The 27,669-nt window shown below is 38.8% G+C and overlaps 1 protein-coding gene across 1 annotated transcript in view; it reads right to left on the bottom strand.

Annotated features, from left to right (window-relative positions):
• Positions 1 to 27,669, bottom strand: part of MLLT3 (MLLT3 super elongation complex subunit) — a 115,514-nt gene that overhangs the window by 53,922 nt on the left and 33,923 nt on the right. The window contains exon 3 of the mRNA XM_014252387.2: positions 2,502 to 2,584. Coding sequence (XP_014107862.1) covers positions 2,502 to 2,584 — 83 coding nt within the window. The remainder of the gene's footprint in view (positions 1 to 2,501; positions 2,585 to 27,669) is intronic.

The following is a 27,669-nucleotide window of genomic DNA, read 5'->3' as shown; positions in this document are numbered from 1 at the left end:
GTTGATTGTTGTATTACATGACACCAAAAAGGGGTGAAAGGTGTTTGCAAACTTCCTAATTCCACACATTGCTTGAGGGTAAGGCAAGTTCTTATCACTCTTGATCTCAGTCTAAGCCACAATTTTTTGCTGGGGAACACCGGAGGCTTGCAGTCTCCACAGTCAGAAAAAGCAGCCACAAGTCTGAGCGGAAAACAAAAAGAAATGCTGGGCAGGATGCTTTCTGTAGAGATGCTCAGTGATTGACTCACTGTCTTCTACATTGTCTGTGGGATGAGCATTTAACAGATGAGTTGAAGAGACTGGCCTGCTTTTCATTAGATTTCCTGAATGAATCAAAGCACTTTCCCTAATAGAAACAGGACTAAAAAGCATACCAGAAAGTCTGATCAATTCACTGCAGCAGTTCTGTTTCACTTCCAACAGCAAACAGGATTAATAAAGACCTGCTCTTCACAGATTGATACAGGGAACATGTCAGAATTACCTGTTCAAAACCTACAACTTCCAAAGTCCCTGAACAGAATTATCCACACCTCACACCTTAACAGGGCTTTCTGTGAAAAATAAAAGAACACTGAAATACATACATAAAGGCACACATAGCTAACCCCAAAAGAAATTTTAAATTATCAGGGTTCCAGAAAAAGTTTTTTACAATGCATTTCTTCCTGTTTTAGTCTTTTACAAAGCATTCAACACATTAAAGATATAATGTTGATTTGATTAAAATAATAATTTCAAACTACATCTTGATAATTGGTATCTTTGAATCATGTTAAGTACCATAACAGCTCCACCAAGGTGCACGACATATAAAGGGAACCTGTTGGATATTAAGGTGTACATTAAACTTTGCAAGATTTTGCTCTTTAATTTCACACAAATCCAGTTTTTTTATCTGAACTAGTTGTTAGTAATGCAGACCCCATTATGTACAATTAAAGAAAACCTCTGTATTCGCTATTTGAGAGACTCACAGTAAGTGCAGCAATTAATTAGAATGTGAGGACTCACAATAACCTTAGTTTTGTAGAATGGCACTGGATTTGGTTTGAGCCTGGTAATGCTAAATATAATGAGCACTCACAGTCTAAAGGAATATTTTTTAACAGACAAAGGATGCAAGATTAAAAAAAAGACTGTTTTGAAAGATCAAAACCTCAACCAATTATAAAGGTTTGTAATACTAAAATAGAACAATGAGTTCATTGTGTAATGAACATTATCAAGAATTGTGTCCTTCCCTCAAGTGGCTCTTTAAGCATTAAAGTCTGTCCACTTTTTAGCAAAGTTAGTAATTCCTCTGAATAATTATTATATTTCTCTTCTTCAATAAGGCAATTTTAATTTCACAGTTATATACTAAATATGATCCACTGAGAGTCAATATTAGGTGCAAAATTGTTTAACTTCTCCATCAGTGACCTGGATGAAGGGGAGGTGCCTCCTCAGCAAGTTCATTGATGGCACAGAGCTGGGAGCAGTGGCTGATACCCCAGGGCCGTGCAGCCCTTCAGAAGGGCCTGGGCAGGGTGGGGAGATGGGCAGAGAAGAACTGTCTGAAATTCAACAAAGGCAAGCGCAGGGTCCTGCACTTGGGGAGGAACAACCCCAGGTACCAGCACAGGCTGGGGGCTGATCTGCTGGAAAGCAGCTCTGAGGAGAAGGACCTGGGGGTCCTGGTGACAGCAAGATGTCCATGAGCCAGCAGCATGTCCTGGTGGCCAAGAAGGTCAAAGGTGTCCTGGGATGCATTGGGAAGAGCATTGTCAGCAGGCTGGGGGAGGTGATCCTGCCCCTCTACTCAGCCCTGGTGAGGCACATCTGGAGTGCTGTGGCCAGTTCTGGGCTCCTCAGGACCAGAGAGGCACAGAGCTGCTGGAGCTGGTCCAGCACAGGGCGACAGAAATGCTGAGGGAATCTCTTATACAAGGGAAGGCTGAAAGAATTGGGCCTGCTCAGTCTTGAGAAGAGACGACTGTGAGGGACCTTACTGTTTGCAAGTATCTGAAGGAAGGGTGTCAGTGGATGGATCTAGGCTCTGTTTGGCTGTGCCAAGCAATAGGACAACAGCCAACAGGCACAAACTGATGCACAGGAAGTTCCACCTGGACATGAGGAAGAGATTCTTTAACATGCAGTGATCAGGCACTGGAACAGATTGCCCAGAGCAGATGCAGTCTCCCTCATTAGGGATACTCAAGAACTGTCTGGACACAATCCTGTGCCATGTGCTCTGGGATGAACCTGTTTGAGCAGGGAGGCTGAAGCAGATAACCCTCTGTGGTACCTTCCAACCTGACCCATTCTGTGATTCTGTGAAACACAATTACACATATCTACATGTTACAGTAATACTGGGCTGAGGAACAGCATTGATAAAGATAGCTTTAAACATAATTCTTAACCAAGTTTACAAACTAAACTTCAAAACTTAAAAAACCTTATTTCCACATGTTGTTTTTTTTTTTTCTTATACAAAACATGAGATTCCATACCTTGTTTTTGAAGTAAACCTCAATTGGTAAAATGAAACCAGCATATCCAGATTCTTCAACTTTGTAGGGTGGGTCCTTGCACACTAAAACAGAAAAAATGGTATTTTAAAAAAAGAAAAATTATCTAAAATTCATCAGCAAACTACGTGAGTAAATTTGTGACAATAGCTCTATGTGGCACTGTTAAAAAACGGAGCACACACATAGTAGAATGCATCTATGCACAACTCAAACTGAATTTTTCTGGCAAATTTTTCTGGCCTCCACTTTACAGATAGGAAATCTTTATCTCAAATTTGAAAACTTTATTATTGGAGAAGGGGGGACACATCACACCACTTCATCATATAGTGAAGAACATGAGGAAGGTTAACTATGGTATTATGTTTAAATATCCATGTTTTCTTTACAGGATTCAGACTTCTGTAACAATACAGTGCATATTATTAGCCATAAAACAATCTTTTACTTCAAGTTCTCAGTTTAATGCAAGGGTTTTTAGCTACTTTGCATCCCCACAAATGTGCTGAATAGCAGATCTCTGAAGAAAGTGGCACTAGCTGTCAACTCCAGACAGTGACAAAAAGCAGGTAGTTACAGAACTTGGAACAGAAGCCATCTCTGCCTTCTCCTGTTTGACTGCATGGCAATCTCATTACAGAATTCAAATCCACATAATACATTAGCACAAAGGGAAGCTAAGCTTGAGAAAACATGCATCTAACCGTAGCATCAACTCAGATGCTTCCAAATGCTGCATTGCTATGTATGACAAATCATGTCTATGGCACTACCATCTCAGAGAAGGTTTCTCTACTGTAGATTGGTAGAATGACGCAATTAATAACACAAAATGTTCACTTCCTCAGAAACATCTCCTCTAGCTCTGTCAACCTAGCTGACTGGAAAAGAAATTCAAACTATCAGATGAATCACAATTTGCTCAGACGTATACTCCTTTCAGAATTGCCTGGAAGATTACAAAAATAGTGTATTGCAATTAACTACACAGGGCCTGATCACCAGAATTACTATTTTTAGCAAAGCACCACAGACGGGCACTTAAAATCCTTCATCATCTGGAAAACAAGACTAGGCCCATCAGACACACCCAGGAATATAAACACTCTTACATTCCCAATAGTACAACCAGTACTCCAGCTTTCTGAGGACACCCATGCTTGGTTAATCCCAAGTAAACAAACACAGCAGAATTTTCTACTACTATCTTGCCATTCTCCTCATTTGCTAGCATCAAATCTCTCAAGGGTTAGGGAGATGACAAGTCCTTGGTCACCTACTGCAGTTTGCTATCACTACCTCGTTTACTATGTGCAACTGCACGTTTCCCACAAAAAGGAAAAAGGAGAGAAAAAGAGCAAAACCCATCTCTTTTATGCACTGTTCTGCAACATTGTCCTCTTGAAGCTACCAAAGTTTATTTGTTTCTCCTGACCAAAAAAAAAAAAAAAAAATCAGAGCAACTATAGTTTATAATGTTGGATTTTAAAGGTTTTGAAAAAAAAGCATTATGATGATTGGTCAAATCTAAGTTGGAAACTGGAAGAACCTCCAAGAAGCAGTATTTCACCTTATATTGGCACATCTCCTAAGAAGACCTGACAGTGCTTGAAAAATGTAAATATAATAGTCCTAGTTAAGCACAGAGCTTAGAGTAATATGTACTGGCAATTTTTCAGTCAATGATACGGAAGCCTTCCTGCTCCTCCTCTGTCTTCAGCAGACAACTTGAGGAGACAGCCTTCACAATATTTTTTGAATGGTCACACACAGAAGATTGAAATCCACCTACACAAAAATGGGGAAAGATTATACAGCAGATACTTAATCAGATGGAAATGCAGAGGCTTTAGAAACAGTGATTTCAGGGTGCATATTTGTGACATCACAAATATCACATCAGCTTCTTCCTGAGTGCTTAATTGATACAGAAAACCTCACTAGCACAAATATTTTTCATTGCTATCCTCATTAAGCTCTTCTTGCAGATTTACACAGCTGTCATGCTGAATAGTACCTTATCAAAGGCTCATGGCTCTTCAAAGAGTCTGTAACTGCTCCCAGTTTTGATAAAGCCTGGATAATGGGCTGCAGAACAATCACCAGAAAACTACTTTGGGTGTCTTCGCAGACTGAAAGACTGGCTTTTAACACAAGAAAAAATCTAGCCTTGTGAATTAAACTCTCCTGAAGTGAAAAGAAGTGACTGAGCAAAGCCCAGTGCTATTGTGTATGTATAGACTGCAGTTATTGCCTTTCTCATGTTTTTTGTGGAAGTCACCACTGACAGAATGTGCTGACAGAAACGGTACTTCTGGGCAGTCTAAAACAGCACGCCTTGGGCTAAGTTCTTTTTCTTTTAGTGAACTGTCATAAGGAGTAACCAGGGCTGCAATGACATCTGTGGTTTAGCCAAGCCAACAGGAAATCATCCTAGCAAGGTATACTGAGCAGAGAAAAGAGAAGTGGCAAGAATTAAGTAAACTGTAGAAAAGGAAGTAAGAAGACAAACAAAAAACCAAAACTGGACAGGAGAGTGGCGGGGAGAAAATCCCAAACCTGTAGTGAAAAAAGTAAAGAGAAACAAAAGCAAATTGCAGTTATAGACCAATAGAACTCAACCAACAACAGAAACTAGGAAGGAGTGATTTTGCAAAAAGATGCATCTGGAGACCCTAACACTAACTTGTTAGAAATTGTTACAATTTCCTCCTGATCCAGAGGAACAAAGGCATTTTATCTCTGTCTGCCTCTTTCCTTTAAAGTGACACCTAAAAATGCATTTCAAGCTTCAGACTAGGTGTCCTGAACACCATTTACTACTAAGACTAAATTATTATGGTCAGGTTTCCTTCTCCGAAAGAAAAAGCTTGTATGAACACAATTTCCTCTCTCTCTGCTCTATCTATTGACTAGGTGGTCCAAATTCAAGGCAGTCTCTACAACAATTAAAGCCCTGAACGTTCTAAGATCCAGTTAAAAACTGGTATCTGATAAGGCAGTTCCAGGGAACATCTTCACTGAGATAAAGGAAGCTGGCAACAGCATGCAGAATAACAAACCAATTATAACAGTGTTTCCTGTCACAAGAGTTGTAGGTCCAGGAGAAAAATAAAAAAAAAATCAGCAAAACTATACATATTTCTTTACATGCACTGGCCACAGAATAAAATGTGGGGGTTTTGTTGCCTGTGTCAGGCAAAATAAGGAGTTTAGTTCAGTTGATCAGAGCACAGTGGGAGTAACACCAACATTGTGTATTCAATCCCTGTACAGGCCACTTAAATGTTTGGACTTAATGATCTTTGTGGGTCCCTTTCAACTTAGAATATTCTGTGAGTTCATGGCAATGACCTGTTATTGTATGTTTGTCAGAATAAAAATTTCTCTTCTTCAATAAATGAAATTTCTAGTCTTAACATATTTGCAAATACATTTGCTAAACAAAAAGATCAACTAAAACAATTTTTGGCACAATTTTTAAATAAAAATAGGAGCTCACGCAACACCATCATACTATTGAAGTCTGTCCCTTATGTTCACCATGTTTCACTTTGTGGGATGTGCTGTGGGATGAATATTGCTGTAACAAGCAGTAACACTTGGTATGTTTAAGGCCAAAGAACAAAAATTAGATCAAACCAGTCTCTAACTATAGCTAAAGCTATTGTCAAATGCTGCACAGGAGCTTGAACACAGGTGAAACCAAATGACTAGCCAAGTTGTAGAAAGAGGGAATAGGGGAAGGTGTAAAAGCTAGAGCAAGACGGCTTAGGTCCTAGGACAGGAACAAGGTGAAGTGACTGTTTTCCTTAATGCTGAAGAACCATACACATGTGCATGTATGTACAACTGCACAGATGATGAATTCTAGTACTGTACACACTTCAGGTGCTCACCTACAGTATACTGTCACTTAACCTCCTGTGACAAAGGACGACTCTGACACTCAGCTGCAATGCTAGATGTACTACAAGCACTTAATGAACAGGAAGAGTTAGAAACATGCTGGTTATGCTAATCCTTTCATTTTGAGCTGCCTTCCTATACAATCAGGTTCCAGTAATTCATAAATGATGGTAAGTTATTGAAATGCTCCTCAAACAAAGCCTGCCTTACAGCAAGCAACTGCAACTGGGCATCATTAGCAACAACATTATCACTCCTACTACCACCACATGATTTTATTAATAAGGATGTCTTCTCAGTAATGTTGTGGAGGAAGCCCAGTCGTCTGACAGGCTCCCTCCCTGGAGATCTACCCCTTAAGAAAGACAAAACCACTTAGTCCAGCTAAGCTGTGGACCCCTTCCTGCTTCAGGACCCTATGCTATCTCCCTGTTAACTATTGGTCATTCTATCCCAGTCTCAGATCATTGGCCCCTTTCCCAATTCTTCCCTTCCCTATAAAAACCCCAGCTTTTGCCCAGTTCAGGGGTAGACTGTCACAGGCCCCCTTCGCTGAAGCCTGCCAATAAAGAATTCTGCAGAATGCTACACGGCCTCCCATCTCTTGTCTACGCATCAGCTGGGGTAACCCATGAGCAGAGCTGGGCTGATCAGAGCTCATCACTGCAAGAGCTGAAACCACTTTTAAAAGAGCTAATCATGTGAAGCCTCAGGCTGCATTCCTAAGGGTTACCCCTGGATGGAAAATGCCTGGAACTCCCAGGATCACCGTTCCTTCTCAGGACCTCAATCCAGGATAGTTGGTGGCAGAGCTGGGGGTCACACAGACCCCCAGCCCCAGCAATGATTCAGTATCTGTTCAGGTTATACTGCCTAATCATGCTATCAAGAGGCCCTGCAGAGGGGCCTTGACAAATCAGAGGGCTGGGAAATCACCAGTTCTATAAAGCTTAACAAAGACAAGTGCCAGATTCTGCACCTGAGATGAGGCAACCCTGGATATGCAGAGAGACTGGGTAATGAGATACTGGAGAGCACTGCTGCACAAAGGGACCTTCCCACATCAAAATATTCCATGAATCTGTGACACTCATTCTACATGTAAGAAAGAAATCAGAGTGCACAGTTCTCGTCCACTGCATTCTACAACTGAATTCTTTTGATAATGCCTGCAGAATGAGTCACCCAAGATCACAGAAAGTCAGAACAAGCACTGATGACTACCTGCCCCCTGTTCTATCAGAAGAATACGCCTTCTCTACAGCTCACATAAATTGCTTAAATAATTTATCTCAAATGTTTTATTTCTTTATTCCACGCGTGAAGCACTACTTTTTCTTTCACAAATGCATTCCCATGTGTTGCATCAGACATTAAAGGACATTGAAGAACAAATGCAATCAAGCCACATTTTACTAACAGTGGCTACACTGAAGCCTTTGGACATAATAATAACAAAAAATTTAGTTTAAGCTATCTTTCCTAAAAGCTTTAACATGAGATTTATTTGCCAGCTTTAAAGTGCTGAACACTTCATGGATTTTTTTTCTTTATTAAAAATACAGTCAGAATGAACAAGGCAGAAGTTCCCTTTAAGCAGATTTCAACAAAACATCAGGATGATGCAGAGTAATGTCTGCAAAAATTCACACATTTTATGCATCCTGCAGGATACTCCAGGTGAGTGCCTGTAAGTAGTGATGCCTTCTTACAGAGAACTGGTTTAACTATTAAGGTTTCTTGTACTAGTATTTTATAGATATTTGCCCATTATTTGCTCATATTGGTCACACTCTGACGAACTTTTCCATCTATTCAACACTACCTTCCTTAAAAGGAGTCTCAAAACCTTCTCTTAAGGGGTGGCATTAATTTTCAGAGGACGGCATATTGTGGTACCAAATCCCTCGTGCAGCAATAAATATTCAGCTTTGAGTTTTTAAAAGCTCTTTAACTCTGCTATTCTGCAGCTCACCTCGCCAGCTGGAAAGGTCCGGTACTTGGATTCTTTAAAAAAAATACCAAAACAGTCTGGAAGTGAATGGCTCTGTTATTTTCTAACTTCAGGCACACCTCAGCCATTAATATATGTTAAAAAAAAAAAAAATCTAGGCAGGTTCAAGCAGAAACTAGCAAAAATTACTAAGATGAGTGTGGTTAATTGTATGTCCTAGACTAGGAATGGACTATTTATTTGCTTCATACCTTATACTGACCTGTACTTCATGAGAAAGATAAAACCCCAAGAGAAAGCACAGAAGGCACTAAAGTTCTAAGACTAGGCTCTCAGCACTGCCTTTACAGATATATTACACTGCCTCCCTCACATACTGAGTGAGCAGGACCCCACCACTTTCACCAACTGGACAGAATAGGAGGACACAGCTTAAAACCCCCTAAATAATGTGAACCCTAACTAAATTTTGGAGTGTCATTTTCTGTACACACTGTCTACTCCTCAACCATTAAATAGCTTCTTCATCAACTGAGAACAATCCAATACAAAAGACAGGAGCACATAGAAGTCTCCAAGACTGTGGCTGAGTTTGGACTCAGTCACACCTAAGGCTCCATTAGGAATTTAGAAACCAAGGGGGCTATCTCTGAACCTTGTGACTGAGCAGAAGGGTCTCACCATTTCACATGCTTCCTCTTTTTCATCTCTGGTCTCTGTGTGACTCATTCTAACCTGATTCTAATCTGATTTTGCTTTGTGTATTTCATCTACTTAAAAAGTAACAGAGTGACCCTTGCTACTGAACTTTGTTAGTCACAAATCTATATTAAACCTACTAATACTTTGACAGTAATTTTTAAGCAACCTAAACCACTCATTTGCAAGTCACTGTTATGTGTGATGGAGCTCTACTTTCCTTGAGGATGGCTGAATGCCTGCCTGCCCATGAAGGAAGTAGTGAATAAATGCCTTCTTTTGCTTTGCTTGCATGCACAGCTTTTGCTTTACCTACTAAATTAAACTGTCTTAATCTAAACCCACAAGCTTTTCACTTTTACCGTTCCAATTGTCTCCCTCATCCCACTGCAGGGAAATGAAAAGCTTTTGGCTGGTGCTTAGATGCCAGATAGGGATAAACCACAACATTACCCCTCCAGGACTTCCAGCAGAAGGACTAGTCTCCTGATATATAAAGATCCTCAGGCACCTGCAAAGTTTTGAAGTTCAGTACATATCACACATGGTGCAGAAGCCCCACCTCTTGACTGAAAAGACACAAAGTTGTCAGCTATATTCTGCAATGCACACACAAGCAAAAGTCCTTACTGAGACGTTTAGAAGTTACTGGAAATGTCTAGGATTATGCAATCAGAATTATGCCTGCCATCCCTTCTTTCTGCTCCCTCATGTTTCCTCTGAACAAGACAGGAATGTGAAAGAGGGGAAAAGAATAAAAAGGAGTACTTTTAAACTGAAGTTATTCCTACATTCCCTGCTTTATTTCTAGATGTGTTTTTTTCAAGACAATTATATTTTCTCAACAAAGTTTTTACAATTTCTCAAAAATTACTGTTAAAAAATACACGTATGTCTCATGTATCAGTGGAGTAAGGCACTTAGAGAAAACACCTGGTCTAGAAGTCTTTCTTAGACAAGAAGTGTGACACCAAAGCAAAAGAAAAGCCCTTGAACAACAAACTGCAGCTAAGGCTGCCTGGATAACAACACAATAAATTGAACAATTATCTTTGATGGAAAACACATTAGGTATATCATTAAAAACTCAGACGATAAATGTCAATTTGCCCTGTAGATACCATTAGTATTTTAAGAGTAATAAAAATTTGCTGTAATTGTGCACTAGAACATTCTGATATTTGTATAAAAGATACAGCCCTTGAGATTTTCTTTTTTACTTAGAAAAACAGCTCCCACAGTTGCAGGATTTGAAGTACTTTCTTTCTTGGTTATTAATTATATACCTATTCTTCCCATTAAAGACTTGGCATAGAGAATACCTTCTCTTAACGCCCAGACAAATACCTAACACAATAAATCTTATTCTCTATTTTAACTTCATTATACCACATAAAGATCAAACTGGGAATAAGCATTTCAGAGCCAACAAAGTCAGTCTGTATACGAGTGATGCCATAACTGTGTCAGAATTTTCGGGTTAAAGAAGTTTTATCAGCAAGCCAAGACTAATTTTTTTTATCACATCTCTATCCTTCATGGTTATTTTACTTGATTCATTGCAGAATTATTAAGACTGGAAAGGACCACAAGGTCCAACCTCTCTGCTCAAGCAGGAACATCCTGGAACACATGGCACAAAGTTTTTGAGTATCTCCACTGAGGGAGTCTCCACAACCTCTCTAGACCCTTCTCCAGCAGCTCTGTGCCTCTCAGGTACTAAGGAGCCCAGAACTAGCCACAGTTCAAACAAAACATAACATAAAATAAATGAAACAAAAAATATCTACTCAACCAAAATTTATTCATACCATTCACTAACAAATGAAAAAATATAAAAAAGTATGTTAAGTCTGTTAAGTAAAACACAGGTGTATTAATATGTCATGATCTTAAACCATCTATCAAAGGGTATTGCTAGGGCTAGAACAATTATTTATAGTAAACACTGTGTTTACATTAATCTGCCTGGTTTTTCTGTCACCTAGTATTACTTGTGTAACAGAACAATACAAAGCCCTGCAATCAAAGATACCCTGAAAGGGAGAGACTTGTAGTTTGTGTGCAAACACGTTTACAATTAATATGATGTAAATGTATGCTTCAGACATAAACTGAGTTTAAGATCTGTGTTTGCATACAGGTGATGCAAATGTTGTATACACTGGCATGCATGTAATTATCACAATTACACTATTAAGCTGTCAGGAATTTTGAGGAAAGAAAACAGCCATGTGAGGAAAAGGAAGTGGCATATAAAGCTACAACTTTCTTCAACCAGAAATAATTAAAACTGCAATGCTGTTCCTGACCACTGTAGCATGCCTGTAGCTTTATTCTTCTGCTTGAGAGAGGCAGAATACAACAAACTATTTCAATTGGAAGGGACCTACAATAAACATCTAGGCCAACTGCCTGAACATTCTAGGGCATAGTTCAAGTATGTTATTAAGGACATTGTCCAAATGCCTCTTAAACACTGACAGCTTGAGGCACTGACCACCTTTCTAGTAAGCCTGTTCCAGTATACTTGACAACCCTTATACTGAAAAAATGTTACCAAATGTCCAGTCTGAACCTGCACTAGCACAGCTTTGAACCACTCACACAAATCCCATCACTGGGTCACACTGAGAAGAAATCAGCTCCTCCCTCTCCACATGCCCTCCTCAGGAAGCTGTTCAGGGCAATAAAGTCACTCCTCAGCCTCCTTTCCTCCGGACAGACAAACCCAGAGTCTTCAGCTGCTCCTCACAGCATGTTCCTTCCAGCCCTTGCACCAGCTTTTTTTCCTGTCCTCTGGACACATTCGGGGACCTTCCCATCCTTCTCAGGCTGTGGGGCCCAGCACTGCACACAGGACTCAGGGTGAGGCCGCAGCAGGGCTGAATCCAGCAGGATGATCCCAGCCACAGCTGGTGATGCTGTGTCTGATGCAGCCCGGGATGGGGTTTGCCCTCCTGGCTGCCCGGGCACACACTGCTGATTCACCCTGAGCTGCTGCTAAGAGCTGACCAAGGCTTCCAGTTCAACCTGTTTGTTTCTAACACAGGTGTTGATGCACAAGCATTTCAGATACACTGAAAGACACAAACACATACACACACACACTGAAAGGTACAATGTATTAATTCACAAAAAGCTAGCCACCAATACATTTCTTCTCAAGCTCTGTGCCCTACATTCTACACAGCTGACAAACTGTGCACATAAATTGCACATAAAATGGAAACAGAAGGGAACGAAATAGAGATTGCACCATAAAGGTAGAAAATCTTCAAAGTAACCCTGAATAACTGCTTTAGCTGTAGGCCAATTCCAGATGAAGAACTAGTTTTTCAAAATCTTTACCTTAAAAATTGCTAAACTAATTAAATTGCATTTGCCCTAATAATCTGATAGAAATCTGTAAAATAATAAAAATAAAGTGATCAAGTAGTCCAAATAGAGTTTTAAGAGATCATAGCTACAGCTTTGCCTAAGAAAGCTAAGTACTTTCTTATGCATAAAAGCCATCATCATGGAGTACTTCAAGTTTGCTCTTTTGAAAACATCAGGAGAAAAGTGGACTAAATTGCATTTGCAAATTGGTCTTTTTTCTTTTAAAAAATACTGCAAAATTAATTGGAAAGCTATTGATGGAACCTTTACCAAGCTTTTACTCATTTATATGCTACAGAATAAATAGTTTCCTCTGTAATCCCTAGCTGTACTTGTTTCTGAGAGAAGCAACACAGCGTTGTTTCCAATTTTCCAGTCAGTGACATCATTCCAATTTCACTGTTGAGTTGCAAGCATTCAGTAATAAGGAAATAGTTTTGAGTATAATTCTGGAGACAAACTTTTGGGGTTTGTAGCTATTTTAGCTACACGGACCTTGAAAAAAAAAGTGAAGTGCTTCTCAATAACATTTACATAGGCAAACTGCTAACATCAATTTTTTTTGACAAAACACCCCAGTCTTTGTTCAGATAACATTATTACACCAAAAATTCTTCAGAAATCACTGGCAAAGCTAAGTTTTGGGTTTGAGAAGAATACTTCAATGGAAACATTAAACTTTTGTTCTTCGCAATGTACTTATCTTGCCTTGTATGCCTCCGGCACATATTTTCTCCATGTATTGTATTGATTAAATAACAGCTTGAAAAACAGAGAGAAGAAATAATTCAATGCAAACATCTTGAGCAAAAATTGGAGTGCATACCACCAGCGAGACATACAGGAAATAAGTAATCTTAAACCACCATAGCTTCATTCATTGTCATGACTCAAAAAAAGTCTGCAGAGGAACAGAAAACTTTACACTTTTCTTCAGTTTTGGTAAGGGGAATGTAATGATTCACCATGGGTGAAGAAAGGCAATTAAAACCTGCAAAATTATGTATGTGACTATTTAAATCTAGAAAATATCCTCAATTTAACATTCACTTATAATTCTTTCAGGAATTAGAGTAGATATTGTCTAAAGGACATTAAATTAGTCAAAATAGGAATCAGCATTTTATGCTAGCATATCATGTGCTTTCAAAGGAATCAATAATCTCAACTTTTTTATATAAAAGCCAATTTTCTTGCTTGGAGACAGTTTATCCAAAGCATTATTTCCCACAGTAGATGGACTGACTGACAATAGCTAACTATAAGCATAAGATGGGTTTTCAAAATCTGGCATATTTAATTCTGGAGATTCCTTACCTTTCTTATTCTTTAGTTGATGGTTTGGGTTTTGTTTGTTTGTTTGTGTATTTATTTTTGTTATTTGTTTTTTGTTTTACCCCCAGCAAACTGGGGGTGTATTACTTCATTACCTGAAGCTGTAATTGAAGGATTAACCCTGATATGTAAATGGACCAAACTTAAAACTCTAAGAAAAACTTGTGACCATCGTCCATCTTGGGTATAGGACCTCTAAGAGGCTTTTGATTGCTCAAGGTTACCTACTGAAAGCCTTTAATAAATACCAGCTTTTATTCTCTTAATCTTGTATAGCCTCTCTTTTAGGCACCCACTCCAAGGCATCAGTTGAACTAGTCTGAAAGCAAACCAGTGATTGTTTCCAAGTCAGAACTACAATTTAATAGGAACCAAACAAAACAAACAAAAACAAACAAACAAAACCAAACAAAAAAACCCCAAAAAACCCAAAAAAAAACCCAAAAAACAAAAAACACTGTCTTAACCTGACAGAGTCAGACTACAACCTGACACCTTGCTGGTCAGGACGTTGGTAGCAGTCCAATTAAATGGTGGCTGCAATCCTGTTGAAGTGGTAGATGTGGTTCTGTTGAAGGAGTGATTCTGTAGAAGGCTTTGATCTTCCTCTGAAGGTCCAGAGGCAGTTGTGGAGCTCTTGTCCTCTGGGAAATTGGTGGATAAGGCTGCCTGTGATGTTCTCAGATCATATCCAGGTAGGAATGCTTGGTTCCACCCTCTGGGCAGAGCATCACACAATGGGATGATGTAATTTTTGAGTCATGCAGTGAGGCTTTTCTGCCCATTAGCAGAAGTTATCTCGTGGATTATCACAGATGAATCATGGAGAGATAAGGAGCACTGCCCCACTTGGCTTTAACAGCTTACGGAAATTGTGGCTGAATAGATACTTTTGGCTGTATCTTACATTGTAACCTAAGACAGTGGTTCTTCTTGGGTTTTTTTCACTAGGAATTGTCCTAGGAAATTGTGATAATACATGTATCGTAGATTTTGATTCTAGTCTGATCTTCACAGATTTGAGAAAAGAATACCCCTAACCACAGTGTGCATGTAGTTTATTGCTCAGTTAAGAAACTAAAAGAAAGGCTATGTGTCTGTTTCCCTAATCAGAGCAGAACTCAAAGCAGGCTTCCCCACTCGTTTTTCTGTATGTTTTCAGAAGATTAAGTCTTTCCCAAACAGCCAAGTGTTTTAAAAATATCATGATATATCAAACACCGGTGATGTTAGTTTTTTAATTCATTATGTTCCTAGTAATTTAATTTCAAAAAGGTAAGCACAAAACTCAACAGACATCAGCCACAAGTTTGACTGTCACATTTTTGGACCATCTGTCTGTCTCTGACTTTCTTTAAAACTGCCTTTCAAACTAGAACTCCAAAACCAGGCAACCTAACAGAAAAACTGCCTCCTAAAACACCATTATTCCCCTTTCTTCTCTTGTGACATGCTCTTCTGCTGCCATTTCCATGGTTTCCCCTGCAGACAGATAACACAGGAGCCTTTGGATAGTTTTGGAGATTTCAAAGTGATGGCAAAGAAAGTACAGCTTGTGGCTTAAAACCACATATCCTTATTCAAAGCAAGTGGAAGACTGAACAGACAGCAGCAGCAAAGTCTCACTTGGTGCAGACACCGGACAAGCAGCATCTCAAGCTGCAAGCTCTGGGTCTGGGTGTGCAGGCACTGGAAAGGGTTCCTCTTTGCAGATGCTGCTCTCCCCCACCCAACCATTTAAGGGAGCACTCTATCTTCTACAAACCCACATATACCCTAATAGTTGTCCTCTGAAACAGCAGACCTTGTAGGAAGTGAGGCTGAACCTCTGCCGTCACACATCTCCTCTGCAGCAGCAACAATCACCAGCCCCTGACTTGGCCTGAACCCAACACTGAGGATCACCTCCTTGCTTCACACCACCCAGGTGTACTTGTGTTCCCCATTTGCTTCCCTGCTATCAGTCATAGTAAGGGCCACTTCTGAATAGTCTTAGCTGAGAAACTGAACAACAAAAAAACCCTTCTTCCTTAAGTACGATGATCACAGTGTCAAAAAATGCCCATCCACAGCCTCATGCTGAATGAGCATTGAAGAACTTTCCCATCCCACAAGCAGAATCCAACATACAAAGGAAACAATAATAAAATTGAGGCTGAAGACTCGCTGGTGCACTTCAGTACAAAAGCCTGAAGTGAAGCCAGTAACATGCCAGTAGGACCTCCACATCTGAAAGGTACAGAGAACCCTGAGGTGAAGTGGAGTGAGACGGCTTTTGTTCTAGCACAGAACTTCCACATCCATCTTCAGGAACTGACTGCCAACAGCAGCAGAACTTCATCCATGTGCTTCAGAAACTAAAAACACTTCCAGGGCTGTTTGCCATGCCATTTTAGACAAACTGAGATTATGGGAAATGCTGAAGAGGATGGAATAAATCAGTCAAACAGTTGTCACCTGCAGAAATGCCTAAACAGGCTTTCTGCAGGACTTGAGAGACATGTAGATCTCTGCTATTTAGTAATCATTTGCATTTAAGCCAAACCTTGCTGATATAAGTAAAAGGAGGACTAAGCTAAGAGAAGCAATCAAAGGACAGATATTGAAAATACACATAGCAAATTAATGATTTTTAGAATTGTTACTATTTTAGAATATTTCACCGCTATCTTCCAAAATGTCCTAAAGTTACTTTATGAAGAATATTTACTTATGTACACAAAAGACAGCATGACAAAAAACAATTAAGCTGTATAATGGTCCACATAGTAGTAGCAATGGAACATTCTTCATTTTCCTCATATATTTACATGCCTCTGAGGACAGCACAAAGGATCAAACCACCATCTGCTTGAGGGTAGATTTTTGGGAAAAGCACAAATCAACACCATCTTTTCTTTGCAATTTGCTTTAGTTAAGAGAAAAAGTAAAGACAGACAGACTGAAATTAACACCGAGCCATTCTGAATTTTTCCTTCAGAAGCAATCACAAAGAGACTTTCTTAAGCTTTCCCACAAGACAGAGCAAGCTGAAGTATTTAAGACACCCAAGACAAGAGTGAGCAATAGTAGGGATGGCCAGTTTACAAGTAGTGGTACACACCAGGAGAGAGCTGCCCAGTAATAAAAACCCCACAGCAAAGTCAGTCTAAAAACAAGGCTAAAAGTTGAATGCAAGGTCAAGACAATATAACCAGATCCTAGTTGAAGACACCAGAACTAATAAAAACATTAGGGTGGACTGGAGAAATTGCACACAGACATAATGTACTGCAGGAAAAAAATCTTTGTGAAACAGAATGCATACAGAACATTCAAACCAGCTACCTTAATTTCATTTATTGAACAGGTAGATTGTTTTGACTTTCATCATTCTTAATGAGATATTTTTCAATGAGTGCTACTTACAACAATTATTAATGATTGAATGTAAGACAGGTACCCTACTGAGAAAAAAACCTTGATAAAAGAGAATTATGTTATGTTTCAGCTGAGCATAATGAAGACAACAAGCTGATTTAACATAACTTCCTACATTTAACAAGATAGTAACAAATGGTAATCAATGTAGAGAGAAACATGTAGAAAGAATTTTAGAATACCTACATTTTAACTGTAATTCCATTTTAAGAAACAGTCACTTAACATTTAAGTCTTCTTTACGTTCATAAGTAGGTTATCTCAGTAAACTGGATGACTGGCTGTTTCAGTTAATTATGTATCTGCTCTTTTGCAGTGTAACATAATTACTCTGGGTAACAGAACTGCTGTAATACTCATGAGATCTTAACTTACCCTCATCCTTTAAAAGATTAGAGCATAAAATCAGAAAAGCTGAGAAACCTCAAAGGAAGTATTAAAAAGCATAAATTGCAACACCACTGAGAAGAGCTAAACTAAGTATGTGACACACCTCCCTCAACTAACATAAACAGGATGCACAATCATGTGCTTACTAATGCCACTGACACAGCCACAATATACATATGAAAATTAACTATTTAAGACGGCTAAGACAGCCCCAGACATGAGTGCCCTTTCACAAACAGATGAGAATCATTTACCTCAATTTTTAGTCTGAACTCTCATGAAAAGATTTTCACAACCCTTCCCAATAATAAGGACAAATCACAGTGGCTTTGGAAGACACCAGTCAACTAAAGAGGGCACTGAACAATAAATATGTGCCAGTAAATATTCCCTTGGAACGGCCCATCCTTTAAACCACCTAATCCACTAAACCCCTATTTGCCATCTGTACACATATGCATAGCACCTGAGTGTTTCAAACATGGAATTACTTTAAGAGACACAGTAAAGCTCATACAAATACATACAGAAACTGTAGGAAACACTGGAAAGTGCAACAATATGGTAAAGAAAACGCCAGTGGAGTTATGTCACTTTCTGAAAGTGGCATGTTACTAGCTTCAGCATCTAATTTCAGTCCCACCTTAAAAAAATGTTTCACAGCAGCAGTCTGTAAAAGTAGTAGTCTGTGGCACCAAACACACTGCACTTCAGACTAACAACATCCCAGAACGGACTCACAGATTTGAACTTACAGGGGCAATAAGCAAGTGTTCTCCTTCACAAGATAACTTTAAAGCCTCTAGGCAGGAGGTGTATAGCAGTTCTGCACTGGTTCTGGCTAGGATGGAGTTACATTTTTTCGGTGTCTTAAATGGGGCTACCATAAGCAGATTCTTGTTACCTAGCCTCAGTTATCATGCTGGAAGCCAACACACACCAAATTTCCTGTGAACCTACAAGCAACACCTTGTAAAAGTCTTAAAGCTCAAGTCTATGTATTTTCTACAAGAAACATGTTTGCTAAGTTAGTGATCACTCTCCATTATAATTTTAATGTAAATATTGTAACTATTGAACGATGCAATTTTCACCATCATACCCTTATTGACTGCTTTTACAGTAGAGAATTTTCCAGGAGACCCCCAAAGTTCATCTCCCAGTGACCTAAGCACTTGCCAGAGACTTTGGAGTACAGCTTCAACACCATTAATTAAATTAGTAAGTTCCATGGAAGTAAAAAAGAAAAAAGCCCTGGTTTTACATTAGTATATCAACTTGCACTGAGCACTTTCTTTGGTTCATTTTTGCTATTCTCTTTTGTCATCTCCAAACCAACTGTCTTACAAGAAAAGTAGGTAGGTAAGTACAAGAATCCATACATCTGCCACTGCTGTTTCCTGAATGAACAACCCAAAAAAATATAGGTGTTCAGATCACCATATTTCTACAGCTAACATTTGGCAGTTGCCCACATTATTTTAGTCTTTGAAAGCATATATAATTGTGCAGGAAGTATGATGCCTGGACTGCAAGTCCTCCAAAGAGACTAAATCTGCATTAAGATCCTCAATTAGAGATTAAAAAAACCCTCTAGGTTTGCCTTTAGTACCTTCTTCCAGAGTTTCCCCCAAAATGCCTGAAGTAACTGTCTTATAGATACATATTGTTTTCAACACTTTTGGTCCCTCAGCTTGGGGCTAGGAGTTTAAGGGGCATGGAATAACTTCATGCTGAATGTCTGTCCCAGAACAAAAATAGTCACTGAAAACAGAGTTCTTCGGGAGCACAGCGTAAAAGCTTCTCTAATACTCCACTTCCTAACCTGGAAACAATTTATTTTAGCAAGTAAAGGAGATAGGAATTGATTACGTATTTCTAAGCTAACCTTTTGTATTTTTTACATTAATGCTCTGAATTAGGACAGCTCATTAGTTTCCTATTGTATGCTTCCAGGACACACAAAGAAGGATCTTTGCATTTTTAAATGAGAATATGATTTTTAAAAAATGGTGGAGCTGGTTATTGTTTGACACCCATCAAACAACTGGGAAATAATTCTGATTAAGGATTATGACTGGGAATCAGTTACCAAATTAACCTTGAATATAAATAATGCTTCTAGTTAGTTATTCACTTGGAAAGAACATGGGTATGGAGTTACCAGCAATTCTTTCTACCTCCCAGCTCTCATGCTCTTTTACTGTGATCATTCTTACCTTTTGAAGTTCTTGCTTTGTTCACTTCCCTCTAAATGTTGTTAATACTGACATATTTTGAACACGTGATGTGTTCAAGCTGATATTCTCTATAAGAGGAGTTCGTTTATCCTCTTACTCCTAGCAAACATTGCCAGGCTTCATCAGAAAGCAAAGGCAGATGGACAAACTGTGTGTGTGCGCTTTTGTTTCCCATTCCTTCTCATCATCCCACAAGCAGAAACTCGAAAGAATGGGATTCAACATTTACCCCTTCTGCCTCAGAGGGGTCAGTAAAATGACTAGAGGAAAAGCAGTCTGTTCCCTAGATCTGCGAGGGCCCATTCTGAGAAATATAACATTAGAAGAAACCAGTGTGATTTTTCAGAAGTTACAGAAAAATGGAAAAACTACAGTCTTAGTTTTGGAAGTTTCACACAAGATAACAGACCTGTAATACTAATTCATTCATCACTTTGTCAGACAGGGGTTACAAAATGGGGACAACAAAAAAAAAAAAACCTGGCTTCTCTCCAGGGTGTTTTTTAGTTTCTGGGGGAAGGATAAACCTCCCATATTTCTGAGGACTTAGCAAATGTTGATGCATATCTAGGATGATGGATCAAGAAGAGGGACAGTGGAAAAGGCCAGTATCGACCTCTGTGTTGCCTGTCCTACACTGGTGGCAGTAATTTCGGTCTGTCCTCCTTTCCATAAGGTACTAATTTTCATAAAACATGGAAAAAGTTAACATCCTCAAGACTCTCATTGCTTTCAGAGGGATATGTAAAAGTGAGAAAAAAGCCTTTGTTCCTTAAGGAAAGCAGTATAGCTTACATGTTTATTATTGCCAGCCATGCTGGTTAAGATTCACTTACGCATTGTTTATAGTATAACCTAAGTTTTAATTCTTCTGTTCCCACTGAATTTGATTGCCTGGCTCTCTGATCTTTGCTTACAGTAAAAATTCCTTCAACAGAGCATTTGTATTCTGATCATCTTGTGAATTACACTGTTTTTTCCCCTCATGTTCTATAAAATAGTTTTCCCACAAGAGCCCCTAATATGTACCATCTGTATCAGGATGAAATTCCCAGGGGCTAGTAGCTTATTCAACTTCTGAGAGTCTCCATGGCACCTATACATTTTTCCTTTATTAAGTCAGCTGTTAGAATAAATTAAGTATTAAGAATACCTTTAACCCCCTGGAACTTGAACTTAGGCCACAGCAATTACTAGGACCTCTGATTTTTTAAGAAGTTTACTCATCCAGTTTTGTCATCACTAACACGAATAACAGTCCAAGTCAAGTTAATAGAAGCTTGAAATACAAAGCTTTTACTCAAAATAAATTAAGAACCTTCTTTAGGGAAACACCATGAAACTATTTCCTCCCCTGCTGAAAATAAGCTGCTTTACTGTATTTTTTTATATTTTCAGTGTATTTTATTTTTTTAACACAGTAGCTTAAGTCTACAGTACCACAGACACCTAAGAATTCTCAATCACTTCAAGACAAATGGAGTAGTAACTTAGTTTACATAAAAGCATTTGACCAAGGAAACTAGTATTATCTGAACCAACTTCTAGAGGTTTTGGGAGGCGGCAAGGGAATGGAAAATAATTTATGTCATCTACAAAATCAGTGGCAGAATCATGAACAGACAGACACTAGGGACTGCTGACTAACAAGACACGGCTTTACCCATAAAAATCTTGTTTTTCTAGACTTGACAAAGTTGGACCTCGAATCTGCCCTCATATTCAATATTCACAAAAGGCACAAAATAAATCAACAAAACCAAACAGGTATTTCACACACATCGGTAACAGCTGCAGCTGGGTCTGTACAGATGAAATTGGTCACAACAGACCCTCAAACTCAACCAGCCTAGTACTTTAAAGAGTAGAAGCAAACAAGTCCCCGGGTAAGACAGTAATAGGTTGATTCCAACTCAAACAGGGGACCCCAGACAATCCCATTCAATCCTGAGTGCAGACATCTAACCGGCCAGGGAGCTGGGTGATGTTGAGACCTCAACCACTCGCACATTCCACTGTGGGAATTTTGAACCCCCTATAAAAGGGAGCATCTATCCATAAACATTGGCTGTTGTCACACGACCCTCAGTGTGTTCAGTAGTGCGCCCGTCTCCAAAACTGTGAGCAAATGTAACACACATCTGCCCCCAAGATGCTGTGAAAATAACATGCCCTCTAGGCAGCAATTACCTGACATTTTCTACCACTCCTTTCAAAGTGAGTTTAAAATTCTGAGCTAACACTTGAGGGTATATCACACAACTGCGTGTGTACATTTTGTCAGTTTTAGTACTGTTAAGCATCAGTGACAAAGCATGATAAATTTGGACTATGAGAATTTACTCAGCTAAAAGACAACCAATCTTTTCTTCCACGAACATTAGGGTTGCTTTTAAAAAAAAAATAAAAATCAAAACTTTGATGGGGAAGCCCTTTAAAAAAAATAACAAAATGTTTAGAGTAGGGGTTCGCAGAACAGCAACAATTTGCCTTGCTTCTAAAACAACAAATGAAAGACAATGAAGCAATGACTTCAAGAGGTGGACCACTGCAAATACCAATACGTGTGTGAATTGCAGCTCAATAGTTGCAGTTACCACCAGACAATTAGCATCAACAAAATGAGGTCATCCTGAACAGAGAGCTCAGTATGTTTATATAATATACAGTGCTATGTTTATTACACAGGTTATTTGGTAGTGACCACTTCTCCAGCTCCCAAGTGTGACAGCACTAGAGATTATTAACACATTTCCTGATTCATTTAAACAATGTATCAACTAGAGACAATTTAGCTTCCAAGTAAGACTTCTTTACAAGTCTGACACTAGTACATCTTTCTTCCAGAAAACTATCTGCTCAAATATTCTTATATGGTTAAATATGTTTTTCTAAAGGTAAAGAAACTTTCCAGCTCTTGATGAAACTCTTGAAGGGGAAACCAGAATCCTAAGCAATGGTGACTACATTTCAGTTACATCCTTTCCTATGAAACCCTTCATTAATAAACTGGAACTCAGCTCGTGACAGAAGCAGAAGGTTACTGCAATTGTTTTAGCTTCACTAAAATCAAAGAAGCTGCAGTACTTCTTGGCTGCCATTAATGGGAGATCAAGATTTTCAAGGGAGAAATTGGATTTTTTGTAGTTCTGGCTGGAGAAGATAGTATTTGCACAGGATAGTCATACTGCTTCCATTTTACATTGGTTCTTACTAATAGGTGGTAAAGACATGGCAGTGGAAAAACGTATTGGGAAGCAGACTTTAATCAGGATGTACAAGAAAGCTTAGTATGACTAAAAAGCTTGAAAGCTTAAGTATCAGTTAATAGTTTTCTCTTAGTTTCTTTATTTTATGAAGTCATATTCAAGAAGGCCTTTTATTTTTCTTCCAAGTAGTTATTCAGTGCAATTTGAAGAAGTACTATTCTCAGTGTTTTATACTTTAAGGGGGCTAATGCACGTGAACAAGAGAATGGCAGATCAGACTAGTGGTAAGTTTTATATTTGGCCATCAATATCCATGTTTTGTAGCCAGCGTGAAGTGGGTCAGGATAATTGCTTGTAGTATCACATATTACCAGAAGTGATACTAGAAGCAAAAAAGTTACAAATGGAAAACCACCTCCTTTGGGCAAGGACCAATCACTATTTTATCAGCCAGGATTACTGCAGCATTCATCATTTAGGTAATTACAATATGCTTTGAGAAATTATTTGGCTTTCAACTAAGACATCAGCACTGCTAGAGGGATCACGCAAGCTATAGTACAAGACAGTAAGGCCAATGTCACCTCAGCTCTAGCCTGCAGTAAAGTTTGGTAAAAGAAGGAAGACATTTTCTCCTTGTTTTCCATCCTACAGATGCACTTAGATAATTCCAGTTCCTTAGTTTTACTTTTGGAAGCTGGCTGATCTTCATGTGCCATGAATATTCTTGCTATGAACTCACTGCTTGCTCACTTGTGAAAACAGGACCCTGTTAAAGTACTGCTGATTCTTCTTTCCCTAATTTACTTTCATAAATACGCAAACTTTCACTATCTCATTTCAAGGCCCAATATGAAATCAATGTACAAATGTGGTTTTCAACACTTTCTCGTTTTTTGCAGTCATACCTACACATGCTAATGCCTGCACAGAGAAGGAAGGTGTCTGCATCCTCATGTCTCTGTAAGTTCTCTCTGCCATACATCTCAAAGGCTGGGAAGAACATACTGCTGCACTAAGTGTATACCAAGTTCTGTGTAGGAGACAAGGAGTCCTGCTCACTCTTGCTCAACAGAAAGCACTCTGGGAAAGGTTCAGCTAACAGTGAGGTACAAACCGGGTTGTGTAACCAGAGGACAGGTTGCATGGCTGGTGTGTGCATTCCCTGGTAGGGTGAGACACAGGGACACCACATGATCAGAGAGCTGACTGGCAAAAGGGATGCAGGAGCAGTGATACTGCAGTGGCAGGCAGACAACACATTCTTTTTTTAGTTAAGTTTAGAACATAAAAGGCTTCCGTTTGTTACGTTGAATGATCTTCAGAGAAAGCAAGGAAGTCCCTATGTCTTTGTTTCCCATTGCTTCAGTTCCATGTTGCACTATATAACATTTAAATATAATGGCAAGAGGAAAAAAATTCACTGACTTGATTTTGCCCACCCAAAAGCACTGAGCTACAGGTTTCAAATGCTTCTTCTACCTTAAAAAGGCATGCCTGCCATGCAATGTAGTCCTTGCTTCTTCTACAAAGGTGCTAATAACAACAACCATCTATAGATGCATCCAAAGATCCAAATTTTCCTTTTCTAGGGAAAACTGCAGAAGATAGCCTCTCAGGCCATCATTTGCACCTTGCACATTCTCTCACAGGTTGTTTAACAAAAAATGCCAAATATTACTCAGTCATATTCCCCACCTGATGACTAATGGTGATGGAGAACATTCCTTTTTCTCACATCTCTACCTCTACCACCTATCAACCTTGCCCCTATGAACATATTAAAATGACAGCTGGTATTCTCTGGGCGCAACAGAATGTACATATATGGGAGATGTTCACTCCTTATGTCTGCCCAAAACCTTCAACATTTTTCCCTAAGATCATCAGTTGATTCTCTGAACCTTTACCCAGAGATTTTGACATTGTACACTGTAATATAGCTTTGAAATAAATGCTTTCCAAGACAAAACAGTAGCCCCAAAACAGTAAGAAACCACCAGGCAGTCATATTCATGGTAATCAGCTACTAAGTTGAAGGTCACTCTGGAGAGGACACACTACACTGATGGTAAGAAGTTAGGTCAGATTGATATCGAATCATAGTATTCACTTAGTGATAGACTGTGGAAGCCCCGTAATGCCTCTGTGAAGTCCAAGGCACTCTACAAAAACATAGGAAAGTATGGGTCCCAATTAAATGAGCTTATGTGGAAGAAAAAAAACAAAGAAAGAACAAAACAAAACCAACCAAACCCCCCCTCCCAAAAAAAAAAAAAAAAAAACCACCCAAAAAAACCTCAAAAAAAACCTCAAAAAAAAATCCCTTCCATGAAGTTTTGACATTTAGTTTCTGGTGACATGAAGTCAAAGTAAATTCAGCTATGATCTTACTCCAAGTCACCTGCTAACTGATTAGAACTTTCAAAACCAGAAACTGATGGAAAAACTTAAAAATCATTTATCATTTAGTCCTCACAAACCCAGAATTTTTTTCACTCATTAACCTTCATGCAGAATGTAGACTACATCTTATCTTTCTAAAAGACACTGGTAGTAAATTTAAGCACTTTTGTATTTAGTCAAAAGTAACTTGCCTTACACAACAATTTCCATCCACAAGGTCTGTAAATAAAGAGAATCTCATCTTCCAGAGATGCGAGAGAACCACACAATAAATTTAAACAAAACTACACAAAGTTATCCCCTGCAAGGTCTACAACTAGCAAAGTTGAAACAGATCTCTTTGTTTCTCTAATACAAACACAAAAAATATCAGAAACAGAAATATCTATGATAATGGCACTTGGATTTGCTCATGTATACAAATGACAGTGCACAGATGGGAGGAAGAGACGTTAATCTGCCAGTCTTGTATGTATGTGACATTTTCTGTTTTTCTTATAGTTAGTATTTAATTAGTATAGTTAGTCAAATTTACTATTTGTTGTATAAACTATTTTATGTCAAAAAAAGATGCATATGGCTAACTTAATACTTATTTTGGCTCATTTATAACCACAGAAAGCTGCTAAATGTAACTGTGCAGACTCAGCATTAGCAATTTCTCACAGTTACTGTAAAACAGAATTGAATGATGGCACTACATGAGTTTAACACAGTCTGCTGGTGGTCATTTACACTATGGACAAGATAGCACACGCACACACTCCATTCCTTCTACCCCCACAGTCAGTGGGTCAACTGCCAGGACAACTACACACAGCCTCAAGGGTAAAGCCAGATATCTGGCCAGCAATCACAGCAGAAAATTATATTGTTGTATACACTCAGAGCATCACGGTAATTGGTGACAATGAGTTAAACTGGTCTCCCCTGTGTTTTTGAACTTGAATTCATTTAAAGCTCTATTGTTTCTACACCTCTCTGGTGGCATGATGCTTTATTCCCAAATTCTCCTCACTGACAAGATTTTTCAAGTGACTTCACAATACAGTCTATTCACAGCATCCTGAGACATATTCCACATAAATTTATTAAGCAGAAATCAGAAGTTAACTAAAGAACAAGGTGAAACTCATCTATTTTGGAACTGGCTATTTTTATCTGCTTTTACAGTTTTAACTCCTTACCTAACCCTCACACACAGTAAACAAAATGTTCTAATGACACAGATCATCTGGCAATATGTAACAATAACTCTCAGTTCAAGGCAAAATGGTAAACCAGGAACACTGTGCCTTCTACAGTCCACTTTAGTTTTGAATATAAAACAAATAAAAACTCCTTTCATATCCTAATGCAAACATTGCTTAATCTATAGCATCTAGCAAAAGATGATTATACACTTTCATCTGATTCTCAGTTCTGACTACAAGGCAAATTTCAATGCTTGTCTCCAAATCATCAATGTGATTATGCCAAAAGACAGTGTAAAACTCGGAATTTAGAAACAAGAGACAGTTTACCCTACTGAGCAGACGTTGCTGGGAAGCACAATCCTCTCATTTAATATTTAATCTTAGATTTAATATTTCATCTTAGCTAGGCTGTTTCTTCTCTCCTCACTTTCCATACCAGAACACAGATCCTCCTCAGTCTTTCATGACAAGGTATTTTTTACTAATGATCCATGGCCAGCTGCTTCTAGCAATGAGGAACATGAGCCACCAACAGTTCTTGGAATGGTAAACAAGCAGAGGGTCCCTTAGTATCTTGAAACACCAGTTCTCTTCTGCTGAGAAGTTGGTAGAGCTTACCCAAGCCTTCAAACACCAGTGAACTGAAATGAAGAAAAGGTTAACAACCAAGACAGACCTCTGCCTGGAGAAAGGTTCCATTTTCAGTTGTGACTGTTCAAAACTCCAAATTGAAAAGGAGGAAAAACTGGAAGGGGAGAGTTTTCTTTATCACCTTTCCTAACACTACATCACAGAACATATATACATATAAACACACATACATACATATATATATGTACATATATATGTGTATATATATACATATATATATGCACACACACATATACAGAAGGCAAAAAAGAATACAAAAACAAAGCAAAATTCACCGTCACGTGGTAAATAGGGAACTGGGATGAAACCTGAGGAACCCTATTCCATGTTTAGCTGGAATGCTGGATGCTGAAATGA

This window comes from Pseudopodoces humilis, chromosome 4 (assembly GCF_049639895.1).
Source record: "Pseudopodoces humilis isolate 2021_Gansu_Grassland_sample_001 chromosome 4, ASM4963989v1, whole genome shotgun sequence".
In the NCBI taxonomy this organism is placed as follows: Eukaryota; Metazoa; Chordata; class Aves; order Passeriformes; family Paridae; genus Pseudopodoces; species Pseudopodoces humilis.
Note: the sequence above shows the minus strand (reverse complement) of the source record. Positions and strands in the feature narration are given on the sequence as shown.